Source organism: Rhipicephalus microplus, chromosome 8 (assembly GCF_043290135.1).
Source record: "Rhipicephalus microplus isolate Deutch F79 chromosome 8, USDA_Rmic, whole genome shotgun sequence".
In the NCBI taxonomy this organism is placed as follows: Eukaryota; Metazoa; Arthropoda; class Arachnida; order Ixodida; family Ixodidae; genus Rhipicephalus; species Rhipicephalus microplus.
Genome location: NC_134707.1, coordinates 32,366,620 through 32,390,864, shown reverse-complemented (window position 1 = coordinate 32,390,864; position 24,245 = coordinate 32,366,620). Strand labels below are relative to the sequence as shown.

General features: G+C 43.9%; 1 protein-coding gene and 1 long non-coding RNA gene across 4 annotated transcripts in view; one reads left to right on the top strand and one right to left on the bottom strand.

Moving 5' to 3' along the window:
• The window catches only part of LOC142768915 (uncharacterized), a 105,009-nt gene that overhangs the window by 57,697 nt on the left and 23,067 nt on the right, over positions 1 to 24,245 (top strand). For 2 of the 3 annotated variants that reach the window (XR_012885545.1, XM_075871466.1), the window contains exons 9-11: positions 9,572 to 9,708; positions 17,652 to 17,714; positions 22,157 to 22,296. Coding sequence is in view for 2 of the 3 variants with exons in the window: in XM_075871466.1 (XP_075727581.1) it covers positions 9,572 to 9,708; positions 17,652 to 17,714; positions 22,157 to 22,296 (340 nt within the window). In the remaining variant the exon portion in view is untranslated. The remainder of the gene's footprint in view (positions 1 to 9,571; positions 9,709 to 17,651; positions 17,715 to 22,156; positions 22,297 to 24,245) is intronic. The other variant, XM_075871467.1, reaches the window with a different exon arrangement.
• Positions 11,310 to 24,245, bottom strand: part of LOC142768916 (uncharacterized) — a 32,968-nt gene continuing 20,032 nt past the window's right edge. The window contains exons 2-3 of the long non-coding RNA XR_012885546.1: positions 18,291 to 18,366; positions 11,310 to 12,010 (exon numbers count right to left, since the gene is read on the bottom strand). This is a non-coding gene — a long non-coding RNA (uncharacterized LOC142768916). The remainder of the gene's footprint in view (positions 12,011 to 18,290; positions 18,367 to 24,245) is intronic.

Below are 24,245 nucleotides of genomic sequence, written 5' to 3'. Positions count from 1 at the left end.
ACGACGCAAGTGCGCGCTTGAATATCTTCGGGACTTCGGCGGTCCTGCCTTCGAGGTATTCTATTAGGGCCTTAAGTTCCGGGTCGGCCCTCTGTCGTTCAGCGAAGTCGTCGGTAGTTATCGTTCCTAAGAAGTAGTCGTCATCCGGGTCGTCGGGTAGCGGTTGGTCGACAGGCGCACGAGAGAGACAGTCGGCGTCGGAGTGTTTTTTGCCGGACTTGTAAATGACAGTAATGTCATATTCTTGAAGTCTCAGGCTCCATCGTGCGAGGCGACCTGAGGGGTCCTTCAAGGTGGCTAGCCAACACAATGCGTGGTGGTCGCTCACAACTTTGAAGGGCCTGCCGTAGAGGTAGGGGCGAAATTTCGACGTAGCCCAGATGATGGCGAGGCACTCCTTTTCTGTTGTGGAATAATTTGCTTCTGCTTTGGATAGCGATCGGCTGGCGTAACTAATAACCCTTTCAAGTCCGTCAGCCCTCTGCACAAGAACGGCGCCAAGACCTACGCTGCTTGCGTCAGTATGTATTTCTGTATCGGCGAATTCGTCGAAATGGGCAAGTAACGGAGGCGTCTGGAGGCGATGTTTAAGCTCCTGGAAAGCGTGTTCCTGCGGCGTTTCCCACTTAATCTCCACGTCGGCCTTGGTAAGGTTAGTGAGAGGATCGGCGATGCGGGCGAAGTTTTTCACGAACCGCCTATAATAGGCACACAGGCCCAGAAATCGGCGCACGGCTTTCTTGTCAGTGGGCGGCGGGAAGTCGGCGATGGCGGCTGTTTTCCGTGGATCGGGACGAACTCCAGACTTGCTGATAACGTGCCCCAGAAACAAGAGCTCCTCATACGCAAATCTGCACTTTTCTGGCTTCAGTGTGAGTCCGGAAGTCTTGATGGCTTGAAGTACAGCTTCAAGGCGCCGAAGATGCTCGTCGAAACTCGAGGAAAACACGACGACGTCGTCCAAGTACACAAGGCAAGTCTGCCACTTCAATCCTGCCAGTACTGTATCCATAACGCGTTGAAACGTTGCAGGCGCTGAGCAAAGGCCGAAGGGCATCACCTTAAACTCGAAGAGGCCGTCCGGTGTTATGAACGCCGTCTTCTCTCGGTCTCTTTCGTCGACTTCGATTTGCCAATAGCCAGTCTTAAGGTCCATTGACGAAAAGTACTTGGCATTATGGAGCCGATCAAGTGCGTCGTCTATTCGTGGGAGGGGATACACGTCCTTTCTTGTGATTTTGTTCAGGCGGCGATAATCGACGCAGAAACGTAGGGTCCCATCCTTTTTCTTCACTAACACCACGGGGGATGCCCATGGACTCTTGGACGGCTGGATAATGCCATCCCGCAGCATTTCATCAACTTGTCTCTTCATGGCCTCACGTTCTCGCGTCGAAACCCTGTACGGACTCTGACGGAGTGGTCTGGCATTTTCTTCGGTTATGATGCGATGTTTCGTGATTGGGGTCTGCCGAATTTTCGATGACGACGAAAAGCAATCTTCGTATTGCAGGAGCAGGGCCTTGAGCTGTTTTTGCTTATCGTTCGGAAGTCTGGGATTGACGTCGAAAGCTATGGGAGGGGCTTGGTTCCTCTGAGCAGGTTCCGCAGAATCGGCGAGGGCGAAAGCACTGGTGGCTTCGACAATTTCTTCGATGTATGCGACCGTTGTTCCTTTGTTCACATGTTTGTACTCATTGCTGAAATTCGTGAGCAAAACCGTTGCTTTGCCTCCCCGCAGCTCTGCAATTCCTCTTGCGACGCAAATATTTCGGGTGACCAACAGATGCTGACTGCCTTCAACGACGCCTTTGAAGTCAGGTGATTCAGGAGCGCCGACTGAAATAATGACGCCTGAGCGAGGCGGAATGGTGACTTGTTCTTCCAGCACATTCAAGGCATGGTGTCCAGACGGCGTGCGCGGCGGCAGTGCTTCTTCTGTGGATAACGTTATCGACTTTGTTTTTAGGTTGATGGCAGCACCATGGAGGCATAAGAAGTCCATGCCAAGAATGACATCTCTCGAGCAACGCTGTAGGACTATGAAGTCTGTAGAATAAATACGGCCGTTAATGGTGACTCTCGCTGTGCAGATTCCTGCAGGCGTTACGAGATGACCTCCGGCTGTGCGGATTTCAGGGCCTTTCCAAGCTGTCCTAACTTTCTTTAACTTCGCGGCGAACGACCCACTGATGACAGAATAGTCGGCTCCAGTATCGACGAGAGCAGTCACACTGTGGCCGTCGATAAGAACGTCGAGGTCGCTAGTTCGCCGTCTCGCATTACAGTTAGGGCGTGGCGTCGGGTCACGGCTGCGTCGGCTTGTTCCGCTGCTTCCATGCTGCGTCGTCAGGCCACCTTCGGTAAATGAGCTTTCGCCGTCAGGGCTTTGCCTGGCTGGCGTTGTGTTCGGAAAGCTCCGTCGCGGCGTCGTCGTCGTCGGAGGATCTTCGGTAGTTCGTCGCACAGCAACCGCACCTCCACCGGTTGCTGCCCTTAGTTTCCCGGATACGGGCTAGGAGACCGGCCCCGCGTTGGGCCAGAGTACTGCCGGTGGTGCGGTGACGTGCGGCGGCTGGGCGACGGCGAACGCGAAGGGCTTCGTGGTGTCCACCGAGTTCCTGTCAGGTAGTCGGCGATGTCACGTGGTCGTTCTCCTGGCTGTGGACGCGGTGCATTGACGGCGAAGCCAAGCAGTCCCATCTGTCGGTACTGGCAACGGCGGTATGTGTGTCCGGCCTCGCCGCAGTGGTAGCAGAGCGGGCGATGGTCAGGGGTGCGCCAGACGTCAGTCTTTCTCGGTGCACTGCGCTGGGCTGCTGGCGAACGGTATGACGTCGGTGGGGGTGGTGGCGGCGGTGGCGTCTGTCGACGGAAGTGCGATGGGGCGGCGTTTTGGTGTGGACGGGGAGGAGCGTTGTGGCGCAGTGCAGCGGCGTAGCTCATAGCTTCCGGCTCGGGCAGCGGTGCGTGGGGAATTCGAAGCGATTGCCGAACTTCTTCTCGCACAATGTCGGTAATTGAATCCACTTGAGGCTGGGCCGAAGGCAACAGCTTGCGCAGCTCTTCCCGCACGATCGCTCGGATCGTTTCACGCAGGTCTCCGGAGTTACTGGCTTGAGCAGCAGCGCAGTCTGCAGTCAGGCGACGATTATACTGTCTGGTGCGCATGTCCAGGGTCTTTTCGATAGTGGTCGTTTCTGCTACAAATTCTTGGACGGTTATCGGTGGGTTTCTCATCAGTCCCGCGAAGAGCTCCTGTTTGACCCCTCGCATGAGGAAACGAACTTTTTTCTCCTCAGGCATGTCTGGATCAGCGTGACGGAATAGTCGGGTCATTTCTTCTGTGAAAATGGCGACATTTTCATTTGGTAGCTGAACCCGAGTCTCTAATAAAGCAGCGGCCCTCTCTTTGCGAGCGACGCTCGCGAACGTTTGAAGGAATGCGCCGCAGAAAACATCCCACGTTCGGAGCGTGGACTCCCGATTTTCAAGCCAAGTCCTTGCGGTGTCTTCCAAATAGAAGAACACACGACGCAGCTTTTCGTCATGGTCCCAGTGGTTGAGGGCGGCCACACGGTCGTATGTCTCCAGCCAGGACTCCGGGTCTTCGAACGATGACCCATGGAAAATTGGTGGTTCCCTGGGTTGATGCATGACCATCGTGGGCTGGGACGCTGCGGTTGTCATTGTCGCTGCAGTCGCGGTCATGGCCTTCGTCTTCCGCGCCTTGTCTGGTAGAAGGCCGTACTCCGGTGGTAGCCCTTGCTGTCGGCGGCTTGTTCGCTGCTCCTGGTTGGTGTCGGTGTCTCCTCCGCGACGTGGGCTGGGTTCACGGCTTGACGGGGGCGTCCGGTACATGAACAAAGCAGCACCTCCACCAGATGTCACGGGGTCGTGACGTGGCCGAAGACAGGAGACTTCGTGTTAGGATTTAACTGTTTATTTGGGCGAACCTGTGCCCGGTAAACTGAAAGTCCAATTACAGCAGCAGTCTCGGACTGATAGCGGCGAACGGAGCGTCGGCCTTCGATCAACTACTGACAAGCGGCGAAGCGCGTCGGCATTTATACTCTTGCCGTCGAATGTTCTAGCGTTATCGCTGGCGGTGGCGTAGCTTCCAGAACAATCTGTACCGTTCGCACAGTGGGCCTGATCTTATCGAAATGATCTACTACAGTCCGGAACCTTCTAGAAAACTGCAGGTGCGGTTTGCGCTGAGAATCGTGGGGTGTTTTCGGACGATAACAAAAACTTGGGAAATGGAACGTGGCAATATCATGGTTGCGGAGTGTAAAACCCTGGGCATCTGAATATTATTATTATTACTACTATTCTTATTTTAAATATTAGTGCTGCACTATAGGACAATCATAATTATTTTGTCTTGGCCTTTCAGATAATAAACTTTTACTCTGTTTCATGCTAAATATAACGAGGACGTTTAAATATGTAGCAGAATTAAAGTGATAATAAAGGGATATTAAGAAAGCGTATGAATCAGAAATACCAGAGCATGTACTCGGACCTTTAACGACCGCATTATTCTTGCTTAGTAGCCGACATTTGAGGAAACTAAAATCATTGACCCATGGGAACCACAAGATATAGGCATTAACGCACCCCATTCATCATTTCTTATATCGCACATCTAGCGAACGATGTTTAATCTGATCCACGTTATTTATTTCCTGTGTGGTGTACAGTACAGTGGCACATATATACACGTCAATGGTAAGCATCAGTTCCTATACGTTAATCTGTTAATGCTGTGTATATGACTAGCACAAGAAATGTAAAAAAAAATCTACAAGCGTTTCGCGTTTGGTCCACAGGATGTTCGGATAGAGACGTTTGTTTCACGTAGATGACTTTAATGTTAAACGCTTCAAAACTAATCTATGGAGATTTAAGGTGCTATGCAACATGCATTGTGTGCTTCCTTATATAAACATTTTTTGTTGTCGACAATACAAGCCTTTTTATCGCCTTGTATCTGATTACAGCTTTTGAAAGAGCGTGGAAAGGTTATATGCATAGCAATATACATTATAGTGCACGTGACATTTTTAGTGCAGTGAGTGTACAAGAATGATGGAGTTCAGTGAGGTTGCTCAAGTTGTAAAAATCAATATCATAGAAGCAGTTATACTGATATAATCTGATAGTTATACTGATATAAAACCTGATATAATCTGTCTGTGCGGTTTTAGTGGGCAAAGCCATATGTAGGCCATGTTTAATTTTAATTCAAGCGTCATGACAAGTATTAACGTTTTAATTTGAAAAATGTAGCTGTTTCCATGAGGCTAGTTAAGTAGTCCAAATTTTACCTATTGAAATACGCTTGTACTCTGATGAAATCTTGGCCTTGAACGACCATTGACATCGATTTTACCTTGAAGAGGTTAAATCCGTCTAGCCCTGACCTCTCAATCCTAGGCAGCATTCGTCGTGACATTCATGCAGGTTCGTAAACTCATAAAATATGGGTGATATGCCTATATAAGTGTACTTGAAACCTATTATAAGGTTCCGCACACGAGACAGCCAAGACTATCTTATTGAAGACGACAGTATAAATGACTTGTGAACATTGGCGAAAAATGGCACACCGCAAAAGCATAGGCCAGGGCGAATCAGCAAAAAAACCACTTTAATTTATTGGACAGCAAGTATACAGTCAGCCAACAGTTCATATCATTTGCCGAAATCAGCTAACACGACCAAGCACTTATGCAACACAAGCTTGAGCTTATGAATGGGGAACTATATGTAGGCAAAAACTGCGGAGCTCACTCCGACTGACTCAAGAAATATATTTTGTGCTTAGGTCTTACTCGGATTCAGACTCACCAAGACGCTCCTCAATTGTACTTACTCAGACTCGGATTCACTAACACATTTCTCAATTATATTCACTTGGTCGCGAACTCACACAATTGTCGCTCACTTGAACTCACTGAGACAAGCTTAGTCTTAAAACTCGATCATAGTCTGAGTGACTCTGTATGAGTCAACTATAAGTTCATTAGCCTATGAGCTTCGGTTCGAATCCCGGCTGCGGCGGCTGCATTTCCGATGGAGCCGGAAATGTTGTAGGCCAGTGTGCTCAGATTTGGGCGCAAGTTAAAGAACCCCAGGTGGTCGAAATTTCCGGAGCCCTCCACTACGGCGTCTCTCATAATCATATGGTGGTTTTGGGACGTGAAACCCCCCATATCAATCAATGAAAGCCTATGAGCTTTTCTGACGATGATGTCAATGGTCTTTAAAATGAATATCTCGCGTAATTTGTGCTATTATTGACGCCTTTTGACATAGTACATCTGAATTACGAAGGTTTTCAATGCAGTAAAAACTTTGTTCTTGAAAGAGATGACTCATACGAGATATATTAATGACAAAATTTGGTGGAAGACATGGCGGGAAGGGGGATATTAGGGTATTGATGCCCTGTCCAGTTCACGCCTGTGATTAATAAATAATAAAATAGTGCATAGACAATATGAATTTGAGACTTGTAGAGTAGATATTGGTATACTCTTGAATGCAGGTAAGGCTGATATAGCTTGTCCAAAAAGGAAACAGAAGAAATTTCTGGTTAACTCAGACTAACACAAAAAATATATGTTAAGCGTTGGAGCCACTCGAACTTACAATCACCAAATCTTTCCTGATCCAAATTCGTTCTGACTCAGATCCACGAATATTTTCTTCAATAGTACTCCGTCAGTCTAGAAATTACCAAACTATTACTCATCCCGACACTCTGAAACTCAGATTCGTAGCTTTATCTGTGTTGGAGACCAAATAGGTCAAATCATGGGAGAGTTCTCCCACATATGTTACCAGTCATTTCTGGAATCTTCCAGAGAACATTTGACTGAGCAGTTTTCGTAGTGTTCGCAAAACCATGCTGCATAGCATGGTACACCCATTATCTCGTTTCGCAGCTTGTGTTGTGGTTTTTGTCTAGGTCAGGTCTGTTAAGGCATTGTAAGAAGAGGGGGGAGAGAAGAAATGAAAGCAGTAACCAAATGTTTTCTCTTGTGTCTGTCTTCTCGGCCATTTGTTCTTTACTGGAATGCCCTATATCAGTTCAAGGAAGCAGGCATGCCAACCAGGTAGCAGTGTAAACTGTAAAGAAGAGCTTTGCCGACTAGCCAATTTTCAGTACTGTCTTGCTGTTGTTTTCGTGGGTCCTGGCATATCTTAATAATACAAAAAATGGTGTTTGATAACTTACAGTAATAATTTCGTGTAATTGATCATTTGATACACAGAGTGAAGGCTGTATTGTGAGAACGTAAATTCTTGTATAATGTCGTGAACGTTTACATTTATAAGTGAGCTGTAAAACGGCGCTTTTGCTTTATCATAGCTTCGTATTTATCCTTCTACTTTTATTTTACCCTCGCAAGTTATTTCTCGAGCATCAGCACTTTGTTTCTTTTCTTTTTAGAAAAAGAACTCCACTGAACTTACCATTGTTTTACATAGCCTTCGCACATCGTTTTTTTCATCATGGTTAATGAACTCCCTACTTCTTGTTCAAATTTCATGCATTCACGACGCGCTTACATGGCAGCTGCGAGAATTTACGCGAAAGCGTGCTGTCTGTACTGAGCGTTTTATTCATTTCAATGCCTTCGCACAATATTTGTATTGTGCGTGAACACCAAACAAAGAACTTGAGCATAAGGAAAAGGCTCGCTAACGGAAAAAACCCAGTGCGTGGTATACGTGGATTTCGCTTTAACGCTGACAAGGAAGTCAAAACACGAATGGGGACATTAGTGATCTAAAAAACACCGGAAAGTCATTTCGAGTGTGCCAGGGCTATATATACAAATCGCGAAAAGAAATCCTTGCCATACACGCAAATGTACACACTGATGGCTTGCATACGAAACCGGGAGAAGTGGACACTAAACGTGCTCCTGACCGTAGCTTTGCTGCATTTCACTGAAAATGTTGCTTCACGAGGCGAGCGAACGGCCATTTAGCGGCACCAGGGTCTTCTCAGGTGCAACATGCCAAATGCGAGAGAAATGCCTCTACAGAAAAGATCTTGAGGTGAAGAGCAGAGTTAGCAAGGATGTATGAAGTGGAAGTGGGGCTGAGAGGGACAGTTTTGAGTGCATAGAGGAGGGGACAGATTGAAGCCAGAAACGACAAAGCATCAAGTAATAAGAGAAGACTATCAAGCAATATAAAAATGTATGAAAACAGAGAAGTGACGAATACGCAGACGTACGTTTTCCAATGCGCTCAGGACTATACCACTGCGAGTAAAATAATATATTTTAATCCGGCACGCATTAACTATTTGTGTAGTAACTCACCCTTCGAATAGTAAATAATGAACTAGTGCACGTAAGAGTTATATAATTAAAAAATTATCGGAAGGGCTCATCTTGCCTTACTAAAATCTCCTCCCAGGTACGCGTGTCATGTGTGGATACTGTCAAGAAGAGGAAGGGAAAGAAGTGAGAGAGACAGAGAAACAGTATACAGTGGAAGAAGGGCAAAATGACCAAGAAAAAGAAAGAATTGTAGATGGATAGGGCGAGCGAAATAGATAAATAGAAATAAACAGAACAAACAAAGCAAGACACATCAAACACTGAGCCGAAATAGAACAAGAAATAAATAACCAAGGAATCTGGGTAGAAAATCGGGGAACACTGGAAAACCGTGACAACCAGGACAACCTAGGTGGCCATCAGCTGTGCGTTCTCTTGAGTTTTGCACTTCCTGTGAAAGCTACGTTTGCATTAGGGGCGAAGCTTCTTAGAGTGTGGGTGGCACCCTCCTTTGTATTTAATGCTGTAGTACCCACCTCTAGTTAGTTTTAAGAATTGCTGCCTATATTGTATTGTGTGTATATTTCTTTGAAATAGCGTGACTCGGTAGCCTTAGTGGTTTTCGCATAGTTCACAATTAAATGGGAAATTTTAGGCTGTTAAAATAAAATCACAGCATATCCACGAAGTGAATTATGATTAGTTGGCCGGAGCGTCCGTCAGTTTGATGCGCGCTCTTGTGTGTAGGAACTAACGGACAGATAGACAGACATACAGACAAACGGAGTGACGAATGGGCGCTTCCTCACTCATCATCATTTACTTTGTGGATACTGCGAATTCTTTTATCAATATTTACCTTTCAGTGAATAAAGGTACGTGCGCATTGTCTTATGCTAATTATACACATATATACTGGTCGTTAGCTCGTGGCAGAAGTCATAAGAGTAAAATTCGGTGGTCGTCTTCCACAAGCATGCGCCCATTGCCTCTCATGCTCCCATTCGCCCGTTGTTTGCTCAATGGGTATCGTAGGTCACAAACTCTTCGGATTGGCGCGTATTATCAATGCTCTAAAAATAAACCAGTGTTCTGAATAAACAAGGGATACAAGCAAGGAATACACATTGAGGTTTTCCTACTTGGTCGCAGCGGGTCTAAATGCATTTCCGCTTTTGGCACGTAGATATTTCGGAAAGTGTGTTTTACCTATAGAAGCTGATATACCACTTTTACCATTTTTTCTGCCAAACCGATCCAAGATATGCAAGAGCCTGTCAACCTCACAGTGCACGTTTTGCATAATCTAACAAATGGCCAATACCTTAACGTCAGCACCAATGGAAAAATTCCAACAGAAGATGTCATGAAAAAACACTTCGAAGAGCTGTTTAAAAGGGTAAGTGAGCGCTGCTTAACTCTTGAGGCCTGATACTGAATAAGATACAAGAATTTCAATCATTTTTAGGTCAAGGTTTTGTCTTTCACTGTTATTATTTTACGAAGTTTCTTTTCAGCCATGATATTGTCCCGTGGTCATGAGGCAAACGAAGAAAGAGATGGGTCGTCTAAAATTAAACTGTTTATTTGGCCGAAGTTGTGGCCGGTACACAAATGGTCAGATTACACCAATGCATACTGATACTGACAGTGGCGAACAGAGCGTGCCCCAATGCAGTGGTGTAGTGGCTAAGGTATTCGGCTTCCGACCCGCAGGTCACGGGATCGAATCCTGGCTGCGTCGGCTGCGGCGACTGCATTTTAGATAGAGGCGGAAATGCTGTAGGCCCGTGTGCTCAGATTGAGATTCACGTTAAAGAACTCCCAGGTGGTGAGAATTTCCACATGACAGGCGTCTCTCATAATAATATCATTGTTTTGGGACGTTAAACGCCACATATCAATCAATCGAACAGAACATCGACCATCGATCAACTGACAAACGCTGAGCACACCGCCATTTATACATTTGCCATAACATTTTCCTGCACCATTAGTAGTGGCCACGTAGAATACAGAATAATCAGTAATATTCGTTTAGTGTGCGTAATCTTAAAATGATCTCTTTCACCCATGAAGGTTCTTGAACACTACAGGTGAAGTTTGTGCTGGGAATTACGCACAGTGTAACAGGGAGATGACAAAACCTTAGGAAGGAGTGTGGCATGCACCACTCTAAAAACGGGATTGTCCTGATCCTTGCACAAATAATGAACGTAAATAAACAATAAGCACAAGCAAGGAGGTACAATTAAAAGAAGTAGTCCTCATATTTTCCATTGCGCATGATACGGCTTGAGGCGCACGATAAGAACTACTTCAGGTCGCGCACGACGCCGTTGACAGCTCGTTATAGCATCGCAGATAACCTCATAGTCAAGTCGGCTGAGACATACTTACTCACAATGTACACTTCTGATGCTAATAAAGAAACATTGATTGATTGATTGATTGATCGAACTACTTTGTGTGGTGCGAAGTACCGCTGAAAAAGGTTTTCACTGAGTCCACGTCAGCGTATTGGCGTCAACACCCAAATGCGGTCACAGGGCTGGTATCTCAAAAAGATTCGTCGAAGATTCTAATGGCAGCTGTCAGTCATCTGCTGATTCTTGATGCGCAGGCGTGAAGAGTTGACGAGCTTTTTCATCACGCTGAACGTAGACTGGGAATTCGAGGTTTTTTTCGTCAGTGACCTTTAGAAGTTTGGCGTCGAGCGTCGTCGCCGGGTTGCTTCCATAGATAAATTTTTATGCCGTCAGGTTTGTCGCCTCATGCACAGACGTATTGTGCGCGAAGATCACGTACGGAAGGATGGTGTCTCATATCTTGTGTTCGACGTTGATGTACATTGTCAGCATATCAGTGATGATCTTATTTAGACGCTCGGCCAGGCCCTTGGTTATTGAGTGGTACGTGGTCGCATGGCGTTGGCTTGTGTCGCTGTATCTCAGGACTGCCTCAGTCGGGTGGGGAGTAGACGCGTTCCTCTGTCGGTGATAAAATCTTTGGGGTGCCATGTCGAAGGACAATGTTCTTTATAAAGAACTTGTCTACCTCAGTGGCACTGGATTTGGGCAGACTTTTTGCTCAGTAGCTACGAAAATCCACTTATTTGCGCAAGTCCACGTTGGGAAAGGCTCCATGAAGTTCATCCCCATCTGCTGGAACGGTCATCGGGGACGGTCGATTGGTTGCGAGAAGCCTGCTGGCCTTGTACGCGGTGTCTTTCCTTGTTGACAAACTCGGCATGTGCTAAAAAAATGTCCTACTTTGTTTGTTCTCTTTATTTTTATTTCATTCTTTTTCTCGCCACAAGTATCTACAATTCTTTATCTTTCTTGGTCACTATGCCCTTCTTTGTTCTTATTCTTCCCCTCTTCTCATGGTTCTTACCCAATGCAAGGGATCGGCCGAGTGCTAGGTTTTTTTTATTGAAGTGTTATTTTGCAATGCTTTTTTTGTGTAAGCAAGAACTACAGCAGTTACTACAACAACCCTAATCACTAAATATTATAATTAGTTGTTTAAAGTAATGAGCAATTTAGCTCATTAGTCTTTTAGTCTGACTGAATACTTCCTTTCTGGCGTAGTAAACATCCTTATGACTGTGAATACTGCTTCCCGATCTCTCTTGCTTCTTTCTCTTTCTCTTCGTGACCACCACACATGACACACGTCCCTTCGAGGAGATTTTCCAACTGCAAGGAGGATCATTCCAATAATCTGTATTATACAATTCTTTCTTCCGCTAGTTCGATATTACATATTTGAAGTGACAGTTACAAATAAACAAAGAAGCAATGCCTGCCACATTCAACAATATTCTTTTACTCACACTGGTATGGTCCTGAACGCCAAAGAAACCATATGTCTGTGTACTCGTCACTTCTTTGCCTTCATGTATTTTTATATTGTTCTCTATAACCTTTTTATTCTCTCCTTATATTACTTTTATTAAAACTTTATATCTGTTTAATATTGTTCTCCATATTCTACTACAATCTTTTCATAGTGCTCTCTATGTCTTTTCTATGGCTCTATGTCTTCTTGTTATATTAGGCCAGCCTTTGGTACTATACTTCCAACTTTTGCATTATTTTAACGAAAGGCTTCAATCTGTAACCTCCTCCACACCCTCACAATTGTCCTCCTCAACTCCACTACCGTTTCCTACATCCTTGCGAACTCTGCTATTTGCCTCAAGATCTTTTCTGTAGAGACAATTCTCTCGCGTTTGGCGTGTTGCATCTGAAAAGACTCCGGCGCCACGCTTCGTACGTTCGCTCGCCTCGTGAAGCAAAATACAGCGGAGCTACCGTCGGGAGCACGTTTAGTGTCCACTTCTCTCGGTTTCGTCTGCGAGTCGTCAGTGTGTAATTCTGCGTGTATGACGAGGTTTCTTTTTTTTTTTTGGTGATTGTTATATATGGCCATGGCACTCTCAAATATGATTTTTGGCACTTTTTCGATCACTAATTTCCCCATTCGAGTTTTGGTTTCCGTGCCAGCATTGAAGCGCTATATACGTATATTGCGTGCAGGGTGTTTTCGGTTGTCGAACCTTTTGATTTAGTTCAATTTGTTTTTTTTTGGTGTTTACACGCGTTACAAACGATGTGCGAAGATATTGAAATAAATAAAACGCTCATTACAGGCAACGAACTTTGCATAAACTCTAGCAGCTGCCATGTAAGCGTGTCGTGAATGCCTGAAGTTCAAGCACGAAGTAGGAAGTTTATAAATCATGAGGAAAGAGGGAATGTGTGAAGGTTGTTTGAAGTATAAGTAAGTACAGCGGGATTCTTTTTTTTTTCAGAAAGACAAAAAAGTGACGATGCTCGTTGTATAACCTACGAGGGCAAAAAAAGTAGAAGGATGAATACAAAACAATAATAAAGGAAAAGCGCACTCTTAGAGCTCACTAATGATTGTAAAGGTAGACGCCAATGTACAATAATCTAAACGCTCGCAATACAGCCTTGACTCTCTACATGACTTGAGCAATAACATGAAGTATCTAAACTGAATAAATTGCTGATTTTTTAAAAAGTAATGCTGCGAAAAATTTACAGGTATACGCACACTCTGTGCCTTCGTGCATGCAGAAATTTTATTTTGTTTTTTACAAAATCTTCACGAAAATTCAATATTTTTAGTTCAGACAAAACCTAATAATGTCTAAAATAACACAGCTGAATATCATTAAATTCTTTTTGGGGATTATACGAAAAGGAATATTGAATAAGTAAAATCCCTTTAAGGTTCGTGAGCGGGCCATAGGAAGTAAGGAAACCTCGGCATAAAAAAGGGTTTATTTTAATACCAAGTGGCATTTTTTTGTGAGCACGCGAAATTTCGTGGGAATACTTGCAGCCGTTTCTAACATATTTGTGACATATCCCACACATTCTACCACACCCCCTTAAAGGGGCCCTGCAACACTTTTTGAGAATGGTCAGAAAACGCTGCCGATTATTAGTAGAGGCTCCCGATAACACGTGAGCCAAGTATTATAGTGCCGCACGCGGCCTAGAATTCACAATAAATTATCAAAATTAGCTGAAAATTGCTTTCTCTGCTCTTGACAAATCATGGGATAAGCCCAAAAATCAGTCGTAGCAAACCCATCTATCAGCCATTGGCTGATTTGAACATCACGTGCTCGGTTGTTGCAGAGGTCACCGCGAGAGGCCGTCACTTGCGATCACACTGCAAAGCCACGTGTTTGAAGAAAAAAAGTAAAGAAAATGCTCAAGGCCATGACGAACGCGTGACGTTTCTCTGTGGACCTGCCACCCTTCCCTGCTTATCTTCCAGCGCTTTCGTCGGGACGAGAGTAGGGAGAACACAATTGCAGCATTCGACAAACCTGTGTAGCTCCACTCGCACTGGATGAATTCTGACAATTTTTGCGGAGTTCAATTTGTGAGAAAATAAGCTTTTTCACAAAATTCATTTCGTGGTTACTTGAAAAAGTGTTTCAGGGCCCCTTTAGGTTAACCCACAAAGAAGATAATACTTTATACTCTTCATAACAGTACGCTTTGCCAATAGAAAGCGAAAATCTACTTTGATACTCGTTTGTGTGGTCATAGTTGTTAACGTTCGCTACCACGTTCACTAGAACAAAAAACCAATAAAGTCAACTGAAATGAAACAAGAAATTAAGACTCACACTCTCAAAACGGCACTCTCGTGATTTTTACTACGATTGGCCTATTAGTAGATAAGAAAACCTATGACGAACCCTTCATTTTTCTATTTACCACTGCAACTTTCAAGAGAAGACGTTAGATATTTCAAAGTGGTTCATTTTTTTCCCATATTTTACTTCTTTCTACGAGCAAGGTTTCAGAAAATAGGCATGTTCAGTTTTTTTTACTGAATCTGAAGACATAGTAGCTCATTTTGTCCATTAAATTTTATCTATTCTGCAGTTTATAGGATTAAAAGAAATGAAGTCAGGGTGAATGATGACGAAAATTTAAGGTGGCGTGACCACCCTGATCATCTTTTCTGGCGTTATCTCACTCACAGAGCTTATCGTTGCAAGCCCAATTACTTAACTATTGTTAGATATTATTTTACTAATACAATAAAATGCACTATATTTACATTCTGTAGTCTATAGTTGATGAAGTGATAGCACTAAGTTGTTCATTATGCAGAAATTCTGGCATCGGTGCCCGCTTTGTTGGTTTCGAGCAAAACAGTGACCGAAAAAGTGAGAAAGATGTTGATAAAATGAATAACAAAAATGTACAGGTCCAAGTGAGGATCAAATTGCGGCTATGTGCGTGGGAAGCAGGTGTTCTACCGCGCACCCACTCGTATGCTCAAAAATACAATAACTTCCTGTGCTTGGAAATTCACTGGAAGTAACGTTTATGTTTTACAAGCTTTCTCTACACAGCTGTTGCAATACCAAATGTATTATTGGAGTAATATTGCGTGGTGCAAGTCAACGAGCGTCAGAAAATTGTCAGAATCCACGTACTTAGGGAATAGACGGTATGCGAAGCAAAGGGATGGAATGCTTTAGCTACACGCACTACACGCACTATCAGCATGAACTGTGGGAAACTGAAATGTTTTATTAGCGCGTGATTGTGATTACGTGCGCACAGGTTCATGTGTCGATGAGTCATGAACCCGTGTCCAGTGGGCTGCTGACTCCTTCTTTACTTAGGCTAAATCACTATGAAATGTCAGAACCATAAGCAAAAGTGTAGTTGTTCCTATATTCATCCGTTGATGTGGCGATGAGGGGCACATGTACACTGAAGTATGACGTATAGTTGAGTTGCTTGAAATTGCTCATGTCGGTTACGAAGAAATTGTCAATGACACCTCCGTTCCTTCTCGTGGGCATGAGGTTTTGGAAGGCTCTGTCTACATAGAAAAGGTTTTTCGTGCATTGCGTAAAACAGGTTTGGTTGTGTTTTCAGACATTCATGCTATAGTCGTCAATCCATGCATCAGTCTATGCGTTCATCCGTTCGTGCATCCGTTCGGACGTGTACCTATCCCTCCATTCAGCCATGCGCTCACCCGACCATCTGTCTATCATTTATACCAGTCTGTGACTTCTTCGCAGCCATTATGAACCTTAGGGTTTATAGCATTGCCCACTCGCCGTCATTCACTTCGTGGAAATGCACTGATTTTTCTTACCACTCTCGAACTAAATACGCCAATGTCTGGTCACACCGTTATTTGGTTGATTTAAACTCTCAGTCACTTTCAGTGAAATGTACCTAACTACAGATGATCTTAGCCCGACGTGAGGGCTGTATCGTAGGAGTGCACATGTAATGTGGATATTGATGACAGCATACTCATTGATGCGTCTCAAAGATTACGGTCTATTTGAAGAGCAGTTGCAAGACATTACGTGGCTTAGCGATAGAATATTTTGTTACCACGCAGAATACTGGGGTTTGATTCATGCTGAGACTCCGACTTTTATTCCTGGCATCCGTCATCTTAACGCCATCGATGTCAGCTTGTACTTTTTTTAACCCTCACGCGATAAAATTACCTTCGTGTGCTCTCGCCGTTCCTTGGCAGACATGAACTGTCCATCACCTGTGGCACGTACCCGCATACCAGTGGGACATGTCCACATGCGGGTTTGCTCCACTGTCTGGCAGGAAGAGTTCGACGAAGTACGTGACCGGATTTTGACATTATCTATATAATATGGTCGAAGTATTTCATGATATATAGTTATAAAGAAATATATGATTATAAGAAAAATATTTAGAAAATACAAATATATAATATTAGAAATATAACAATATATATGTATTATATTAATTTGAGGAATTGGATCAGCGAGTTCGATTCGTCAAACCATCTTACTCTCACATACTAATGTGGATCACTCCAAGTTAACGAGAGCATCCAGATGTAGGCAGCTAGATAGATAGATAGATAGATAGATAGATAGATAGATAGATAGATAGATAGATAGATAGATAGATAGATAGATAGATAGATAGATAGATAGATAGATAGATAGATAGATAGATAGATAGATAGATAGATGCCGCAATGGCTTGCAGCAAAGGAATAAATTTCCAATTGAAAATCTGGTGATGATAATGACTTTGTGGTTCAAATCTGGCTACACGTTACGAAAGGCACATGCGTCACTGCCTGTATTCCTAGAAGACCACGAAGTGGGTGCATAAAAAGTGGGAGAACACATCTCACGCTTGTTTTTTTGTACTTTAAAGCATGCATGGTATGCATCACACAAAGTGCTGTCATGTGCAAAAGTTTCACTGACACAAGCCACTTGTAATTTTGTCTGTTACATTGTAGTAATCAACAATATACACTTATCATGCAACATCATATCATTAAAAGTATGTAATAAGTGTTAGAAGTACGCATGAGGGGCAGGATATTACTAACGAGTTCAACTAATAAAGGAGAAGCTTAAGCGCCCCTCCACGTTTTATCATGCTTCCAAGTGACATGTTTCAGTGTTTAGAGCAAATATTGACACCCGGTCTGGCTAATAACGCGTTGTTCGTTGAATGGATTCGATATTCAATATCTTAAAGGCACAACAGTCTTCCTCAAAATTGTCGGCACCGATGTAGTTGTGAATCTTTTTTTTGCGAAATTTTGCGTATTCTGTGTGTGCCCCTGAATATGTAGTGCTGTGCCTGGGTCACTCAAAATCGATGAACGAGAGAACACAGCACTGATAGTTTGGGGAGCAATATTAAAAAAGAGCACATTTAGGGTAGGACTATATTCGAATGTTAGAAGAAGTTCGCTAGACACGGTGACACCCTTGGCACACTATTTTTCATTTTTTTACAGGTGGAAGAAAGTTTTCGCAACCTTTCTGCGAACATAACAATTCATGTAGGAAGTGTTGGTAAGGTAAGTTAGAACAACATCACAGAGATGAAAATACCTCAATGAACTGAAGCTTGTGTGACGCATAAATGAATCGTAAATTTCGAGTAATTCAATGCTTATTGCTGCGAGTGACCTATTATATACAAAAACAACGTCTGTTTGAATCCCTGAAGCACCCGTAATGTCTGTTTAGGGTGTTTGGTAAACGGACCAAGAAAACAAATTCAGCACCAGCACACAAAAAACACACAAAAAAGTCTGCGGTGTCAGCCGTCTTACGTGCTTGTTTAGTCGTCCTAGATATGTTTTCGGGCACCCATAATGTCAGTGATGATCGCAGAAACAAAATTTCAGGGACGTCGTTCACCAAAAAAACATTTTTCGACAAAAACAAAGCCACCTAAAGCGAATTAGGCGTGTCGCTCTCCATGTGTTTTAACTGCGCGAAGAGCTGAGGTTGGACTTGCGCACTATATAGCGGGAGACCACGAAAGCCAGTGCTTGGATGGGTCTCACAACAGCTACCACAGACCGGTCACCGTTCATGCAGTGTTTTTTTTGTCATGTATGGAAATGGTGATTGTTACCACCACATACCTTAATGATGGCGGGAACGGTGATCGCACGACGACCGACACTCCTGCAGAACCACGAGTGGCAGCTGCTGAACCGCCTGCAAGAAGAATGCGTCATGCTCTCGTAAAAAAGCGAGCAGGCAAGATGCACTAAAGTTTCTAACACAGTGGCTCACAGCTATTCACTTTTGCTATCTTTTATGTTTGATGGCTCTGTCAATTACGTCAAATCCAGCAATGCTGATCAATGTATAAACGAGCTTCTAAGGCAGCAACGTTGGTCGTGCGTGAATCAATGCAATTCAAGAGTGGAAACAAATGAAATTCGGCAAAGTGAAATAGAACTGTCCTCATTAAAGGTAAGATTTCTCTACCAGAGACGGCTGATCCTCAACAAGCTCATAACCACTGTAGCAACTATTATTTCAAAACAGGTCTTGAAAATATGCACGTGACTGGTGCAATTTTGAGTGCGTGATTTGGGCAATCATACCTTTCTCTACGCTCGCCGCCACCGAGCCTCTCGCGGCTGAGACCGATGCCACTACCGAAGTGTGTAGGTATTGCATAACAGCTTCCCTTATAAACAAATTTGACGATGTTACGTTACGTATGGCTTTACGTGTATCGTTACCGGAGTCCCTGCGACTGGACCTTCAGTGTTATATTATGGTGTATATATACGCAGGAGTGCTTTTCAACATAATAGATTCCATGGAACTCAGTTCTCCATTAAATTAAGGCTTAGATGGTTGTGGTGTAGTTTTTGTTATCTTTAGTGTTGTTATATGAACGTCATTCTCGCAAGTGTGTTTTAGCGCGGCAACACTGAGAGCACGTTGCGCAGAAATTCCTGCGTAGGCGTCATTGGTTGTGAGTGAAAAATCCTCCGGTTTAGAGACCAAAAAATTTAGAAAGATGCGAATAAAACATAAAATAAAAATGTGGTTTCGCATGGAGATTCAATCCCGGTAGTTTGCGCGTCAAGCGGATGTTCTAACACACAACCGCACATCTGCTTGTGAATACAGTCAAAAATAACTTCCTCCGCTTTGAAATGCAGTGAAAGTAATGTTCACGCTTTACAAGCAGACGTTTTGCGTATACATGCTTCACAATATCTGAACTATTACAACTAAAATGTGTGGCACAACTGTACATTGTCATAAGGCGTCAGAACATGAGTTTATTATGGTGAATTTGTGGTTTAAAGCCGTTCAGCCAGTACTGAAGGCACGCATATTACTACGCGTACTTTTTTAAAGCCACTTAGTGGGTGCATAGAAAGTTTGAAAAGCTTTTATGCACTAAGTGCTTGAAGTACGCACTAGAGACCAGATGTCACTATCACTCTCAACTTTTGAAGGCGAGGCCTAATGGTGCCCCAATTTTTGTTTGACTTGACGACCTAAGACTTTATCATTTTACGATGGCAAAGAAGCTGATGGTAGTACGAACTGCGCTCATTCGCATGTACCATAGAGTTTCGCCTTCTTCGATAGGCAAAGCATCCAAGCAATACTGATGACGTCACCTAATTAGTGCGAGTGGATTCCGGCAGTTGCGCATTGTTTTTTGAGGTGTGACATATTCACGACCCCTTTAAAACGATACTGTGCCATGTAGTGGTAACATATAGGAGCTTGTGCGCGTATGCACCATGTGTGGGCAAAGACGATGACATCGGCAGCTTGTCAAGCGTGGCCCCGAGGGTGTCAGACGCGTGCTTTCGACAGTGCGCGACGATTGTTGTTCGAGGCCGAGCAGTGGTTGAGGTCAGACTGTTCTCGGCTGACGTGCAGTTAGCAGAACTGACTGACGCATTCTAGGAGCTGAACTCTTCAAAAATTCAAGAGGGGTCACTGGCTCTGAAACCAGGTGTTGCGCGGTGCTTTGTATGCCATTGCTGATAGTTAAACCGCCAATTAACGCGACCAGTAATAGGGTAAGGTGTCGCTGTTCCCGCTGCTTCCGCAGTGGTCGATCGAGTGCGGGCTGCGATCCACTGCTACTGGTGCCATCACAGAGGGCTGGCCCGACTCTAGTGAGCTGCCGGGACGAAACGCGGTGGCTAAAGCCTTCTGCTGAGCTAAGAGCATCAAGTGCTCCTACTGCTGCTGTTGCGGCAGAGGACCTGATTATGACGAGGGCCAACCCAGAGTGAAGACGTAAACAAGCTAGGTGGTGCGCCGTCGCGGAGCGACCGGCATCGGAGTTCACATCAAGCATGGCGAGAGAAGCTGTCCCCCAGAACACCATTATTACGAGCCTGCTTGTGACGAACTACTTCCAGTAACGGAACCACATGAGCATCTTAGCTCTCGTGCGCTATCTCAAGTGCAATGCACGTTCATCCTCGCTTGGAGTGCATAACATGAGTGTCATTTTTTTGTATTGGCGTTCTGTCTAGTGCCAACTGGTGTGATTCTGGCTCAATAGCATCAGAGTATGACGTGACTGATACACACAATACATTTCAAGAGTCTGTTTTATCAAAACGATGTTCATGCTATGGTGCGATAGCGTGGCTATGCAGGGTAGATTTCATGGTGTATTGCTCGGGGGGAGGCGATCAACGCTCGAACAATGCGTATAGCCTAAGCAGCACTCGTAAGCTTATTGGTGCGGAAAAGAAGGAGCGGCGCTTATTTGTTGCTTTTTGAACCGTAGGGGTACGTGTGCAATGGTAATTAGAATATTTTAAAAGTGCATTGCCAACGTTGAAACTATGGACACCCTATATACAAAAGCACTGCCACCGTCACTGATGTTAGGCGACCGTGTCACCCATTGCTTGTCTAGTGAAATTGGTTACGATGTGTATCATGTAGTTCCTGTCAGAGATTTGCAACAGCCCATTGCATATTGCTTGTTTTCTACAACAAAATAGCGAACCTCTATACACGATATGCATTTTTGTGTTTCTAGCATAAAATGTTACATAAAAACCAGCTGTGGTGCCACAGCACGTAATGCGTCACATTACTGAAAGAAACCGCGAGGTTTCCATTCCCGGCTATGGAAGACACCCTTTGATGGAGGCAAAATGTGAAGTACAACCGTGTGCTTAGTTTTAGGTGCACATTATTAAGCTACCCATGCTCAAAATTGGTCAGGTGTTCTCCTACGGCATGCCTTATTGACATATTCTGAATTTTAGAAGCAAAACCCCAGCGAATATTATTAGTGGCATGAACACCGAGTGACGCAGTTCTGCTATCTTCTACAACATCCTGTCAAGCGTTACCGCATATGTTCCCGAAACGATGATAAATATGAAAAAATATACAGAAGGAACAGAATGGGTTCAGGTCACGCTTGTATTTGATTCAGCAGAAGTATTTGAAATCCAAATTATAAAAATGGTACATACGGAATTCACATCATGAAGTATGCAGTTTCGCATGGTGGTACGGGTCAGAACACTTTAAAGGAAAACAAAAACGAAGACAAAGGATGAATAGCTTACTTCCGAGAATGACTATATTCGACAGGAACTTTGAAGATATAAATCCTCCTAACTCACGCATATCAGCGCGAAGCGTACGATCATGCTGAGACATATTCAACGAAAGACGGGCTTTGTTGCCTTGGTGCCTGCGTTGCCGCGAGCGTGTTTAGTATTCAAGATTACTATTTTCAAGCTGAATTGATGATTTGCTGATGAACGACTCGCCGGCAATGACTCTTTCTTCTGTCAAGAAAGCGGCGACGGCTGTAGAGAAAATGATTGCGGTATCAAGCACATTGAATCATAGTGGCACAAAGTGACTGTGACGATCGTTAATTTAAAAAAAATGTTCTACTTCCGTTTTGAGCAGCTTACTATTCTTTCATTTGGCGTGCCCGAATTGGTACGTCATTTTCTGTATTTTATGTCCATTCCAGGACACCAACGTGACAGTAATTCAAAAAGGGCCACATAAAAAAGAGCCACGAGTAGATGCCAACACCACGCTGCAAAATCTGAAGAACTATGATGGAGGACAAGCGGGAAAAAATACGTCTATTTTTTACCTCTTTGTATCGTAGGTGGCATTTTACTTCTATTTTTGCACCCAAGCTTCGAGTAAGAATAGCTTACTGCTTCCAAGTCACCAAAATGCGAAAGAACAGCTTGTTTGTAGGCACCTTGAAATATGTGTATAGGGGTCTTATCCTCTTATTCAGAAACGCTCCAAAACTTGAATGCGACTTTGCACTGTCTCTAATGAGCACAATTGTTTTAGGCAGTCCGAGGCAGTGAAAATCAACAAACAGATTACAAACACGATGCTTTGAAGGCTATGGCAAGTCAAGTTGAATTCAAGGGACGTTTGTAAGCATGGGGGTTGAAGTGAGCGTCAACACTGTAGCTTGTTCACACTCTAGTTTAAGGTGTAAGAAACGACAATTGTTTCATCCTTTTCTTACCAATTTCGCGAAACATAGTTTGATGAATACTTCCGAAAGCATTGCGTTTTTCAAAAAATTGCGAGCGTATTATATACTTCACTTACAACAAACACACTCGTCAGATCTTGAGGTATAAAACAATATTCCAATAATCTGAGCAAGTTGCTTTGCTTCGCGCTATATGTTTTACTGGTTTGTACTTACTTATATCACAACATTACATTTTGACAGCAAGAAAGGAGATAGCTCCTGCAACTATTTCATCAGATTGAGACGAGACTTCAAACGAATATCACTAGACATTACGAAATAAGGCACCGCATGGAATCTGTGGCCGTGAGGCTCAAAACCACAGCAGAGGCTCGACTGTACCACATAGTTTCACAAACAAAACATCTGTTTCAGGAGCAGCACACCTAACGCTGAAAGACAGGTAGACAGAGAAATATTGAGAGAGAGACAGGTTTATTTACACAAAGGCAGAGAGGTCGACCTGAGCGATAGCCTGCTCTAGCCTGCTACTCTACACTGGGTCAGGGAAAAGGGAAGAGCAAAATTAATAAATGACGATGGTGAGATATGGAGGTGAGTATACAATTCTTTCCAGCTGAGAAAAATGTTATAGCTGTGCATATAGTTTAATTGCTTTTAAAAAGGCAATAACCACTCTTATGGCCTCAGTTCACAATTTTTATCTCTATTTATATTTATATACATATTTGTATACTACCTTTTATGCCTGCAAGAAGAGTGCTGGCGAAATCGTCGATAGACGATCGTTGAATACTCTTTTAGATTCTGCTTAAGTAGCTTGTACATATACCTTGATGCACCTCACAAGATGTGTACCGCTATCCGTAATTTTTATACATAAATGATGTATCGTGTATTTCAAAATTCAACACCCATCGGTCGTAACACCACTGTGGGAGACAACGAAGATAGGTTGAACTGAACTCCGCCTCTCGAGCTGTTACTGCTGGCATTAGGCTACCTCTATAAAACTATACTATATGACGTTTTTTTTTTTACCTTGCCTTTACTGTTCACCGCAGAGGGCAAATGTTTTGCTATTGATCGAGTGGAGTCACGTGGTGTCGCTCACGCCGTCTCAAAAAGCACAATCTCGCGGACGTGTACGCCCCGCTGGACTTTTGTTTTCTCCTTTTTTGGATTCCAAGCATCTTACGGACGAGTTGAATTTGCTGTGCTCCGTCAACACCCTTACTGGAGCATTTTTGTACCCTCCCCCTTTATTTTCTCTCCTACGCCTCCCGCCTCTCTCGCCTCGCAACGCCGACGCAGACATGCGCCTGCCACCAAGCTTTTTGATTAAAAACAAATTGCTCGCAGTGCTTAACCACTCTCCCCCTCATATATTTGAGAACTGGATGTTAACCTACGACCAAGGGCTGATGGGAGGTTTCTCCTCCTCGTTGTGGAGCAATAACAATTCACAGCCAGCTCGCTAACGAGAAGCGGACTGTGGGTCTGTGTCCAATCGGAGTCTTCTGTCTCTCATTGCCCATTAGCAGCGATCGGGATGTTCTAGTAGGAAACACTGTTTCATCACTGCGTGCTT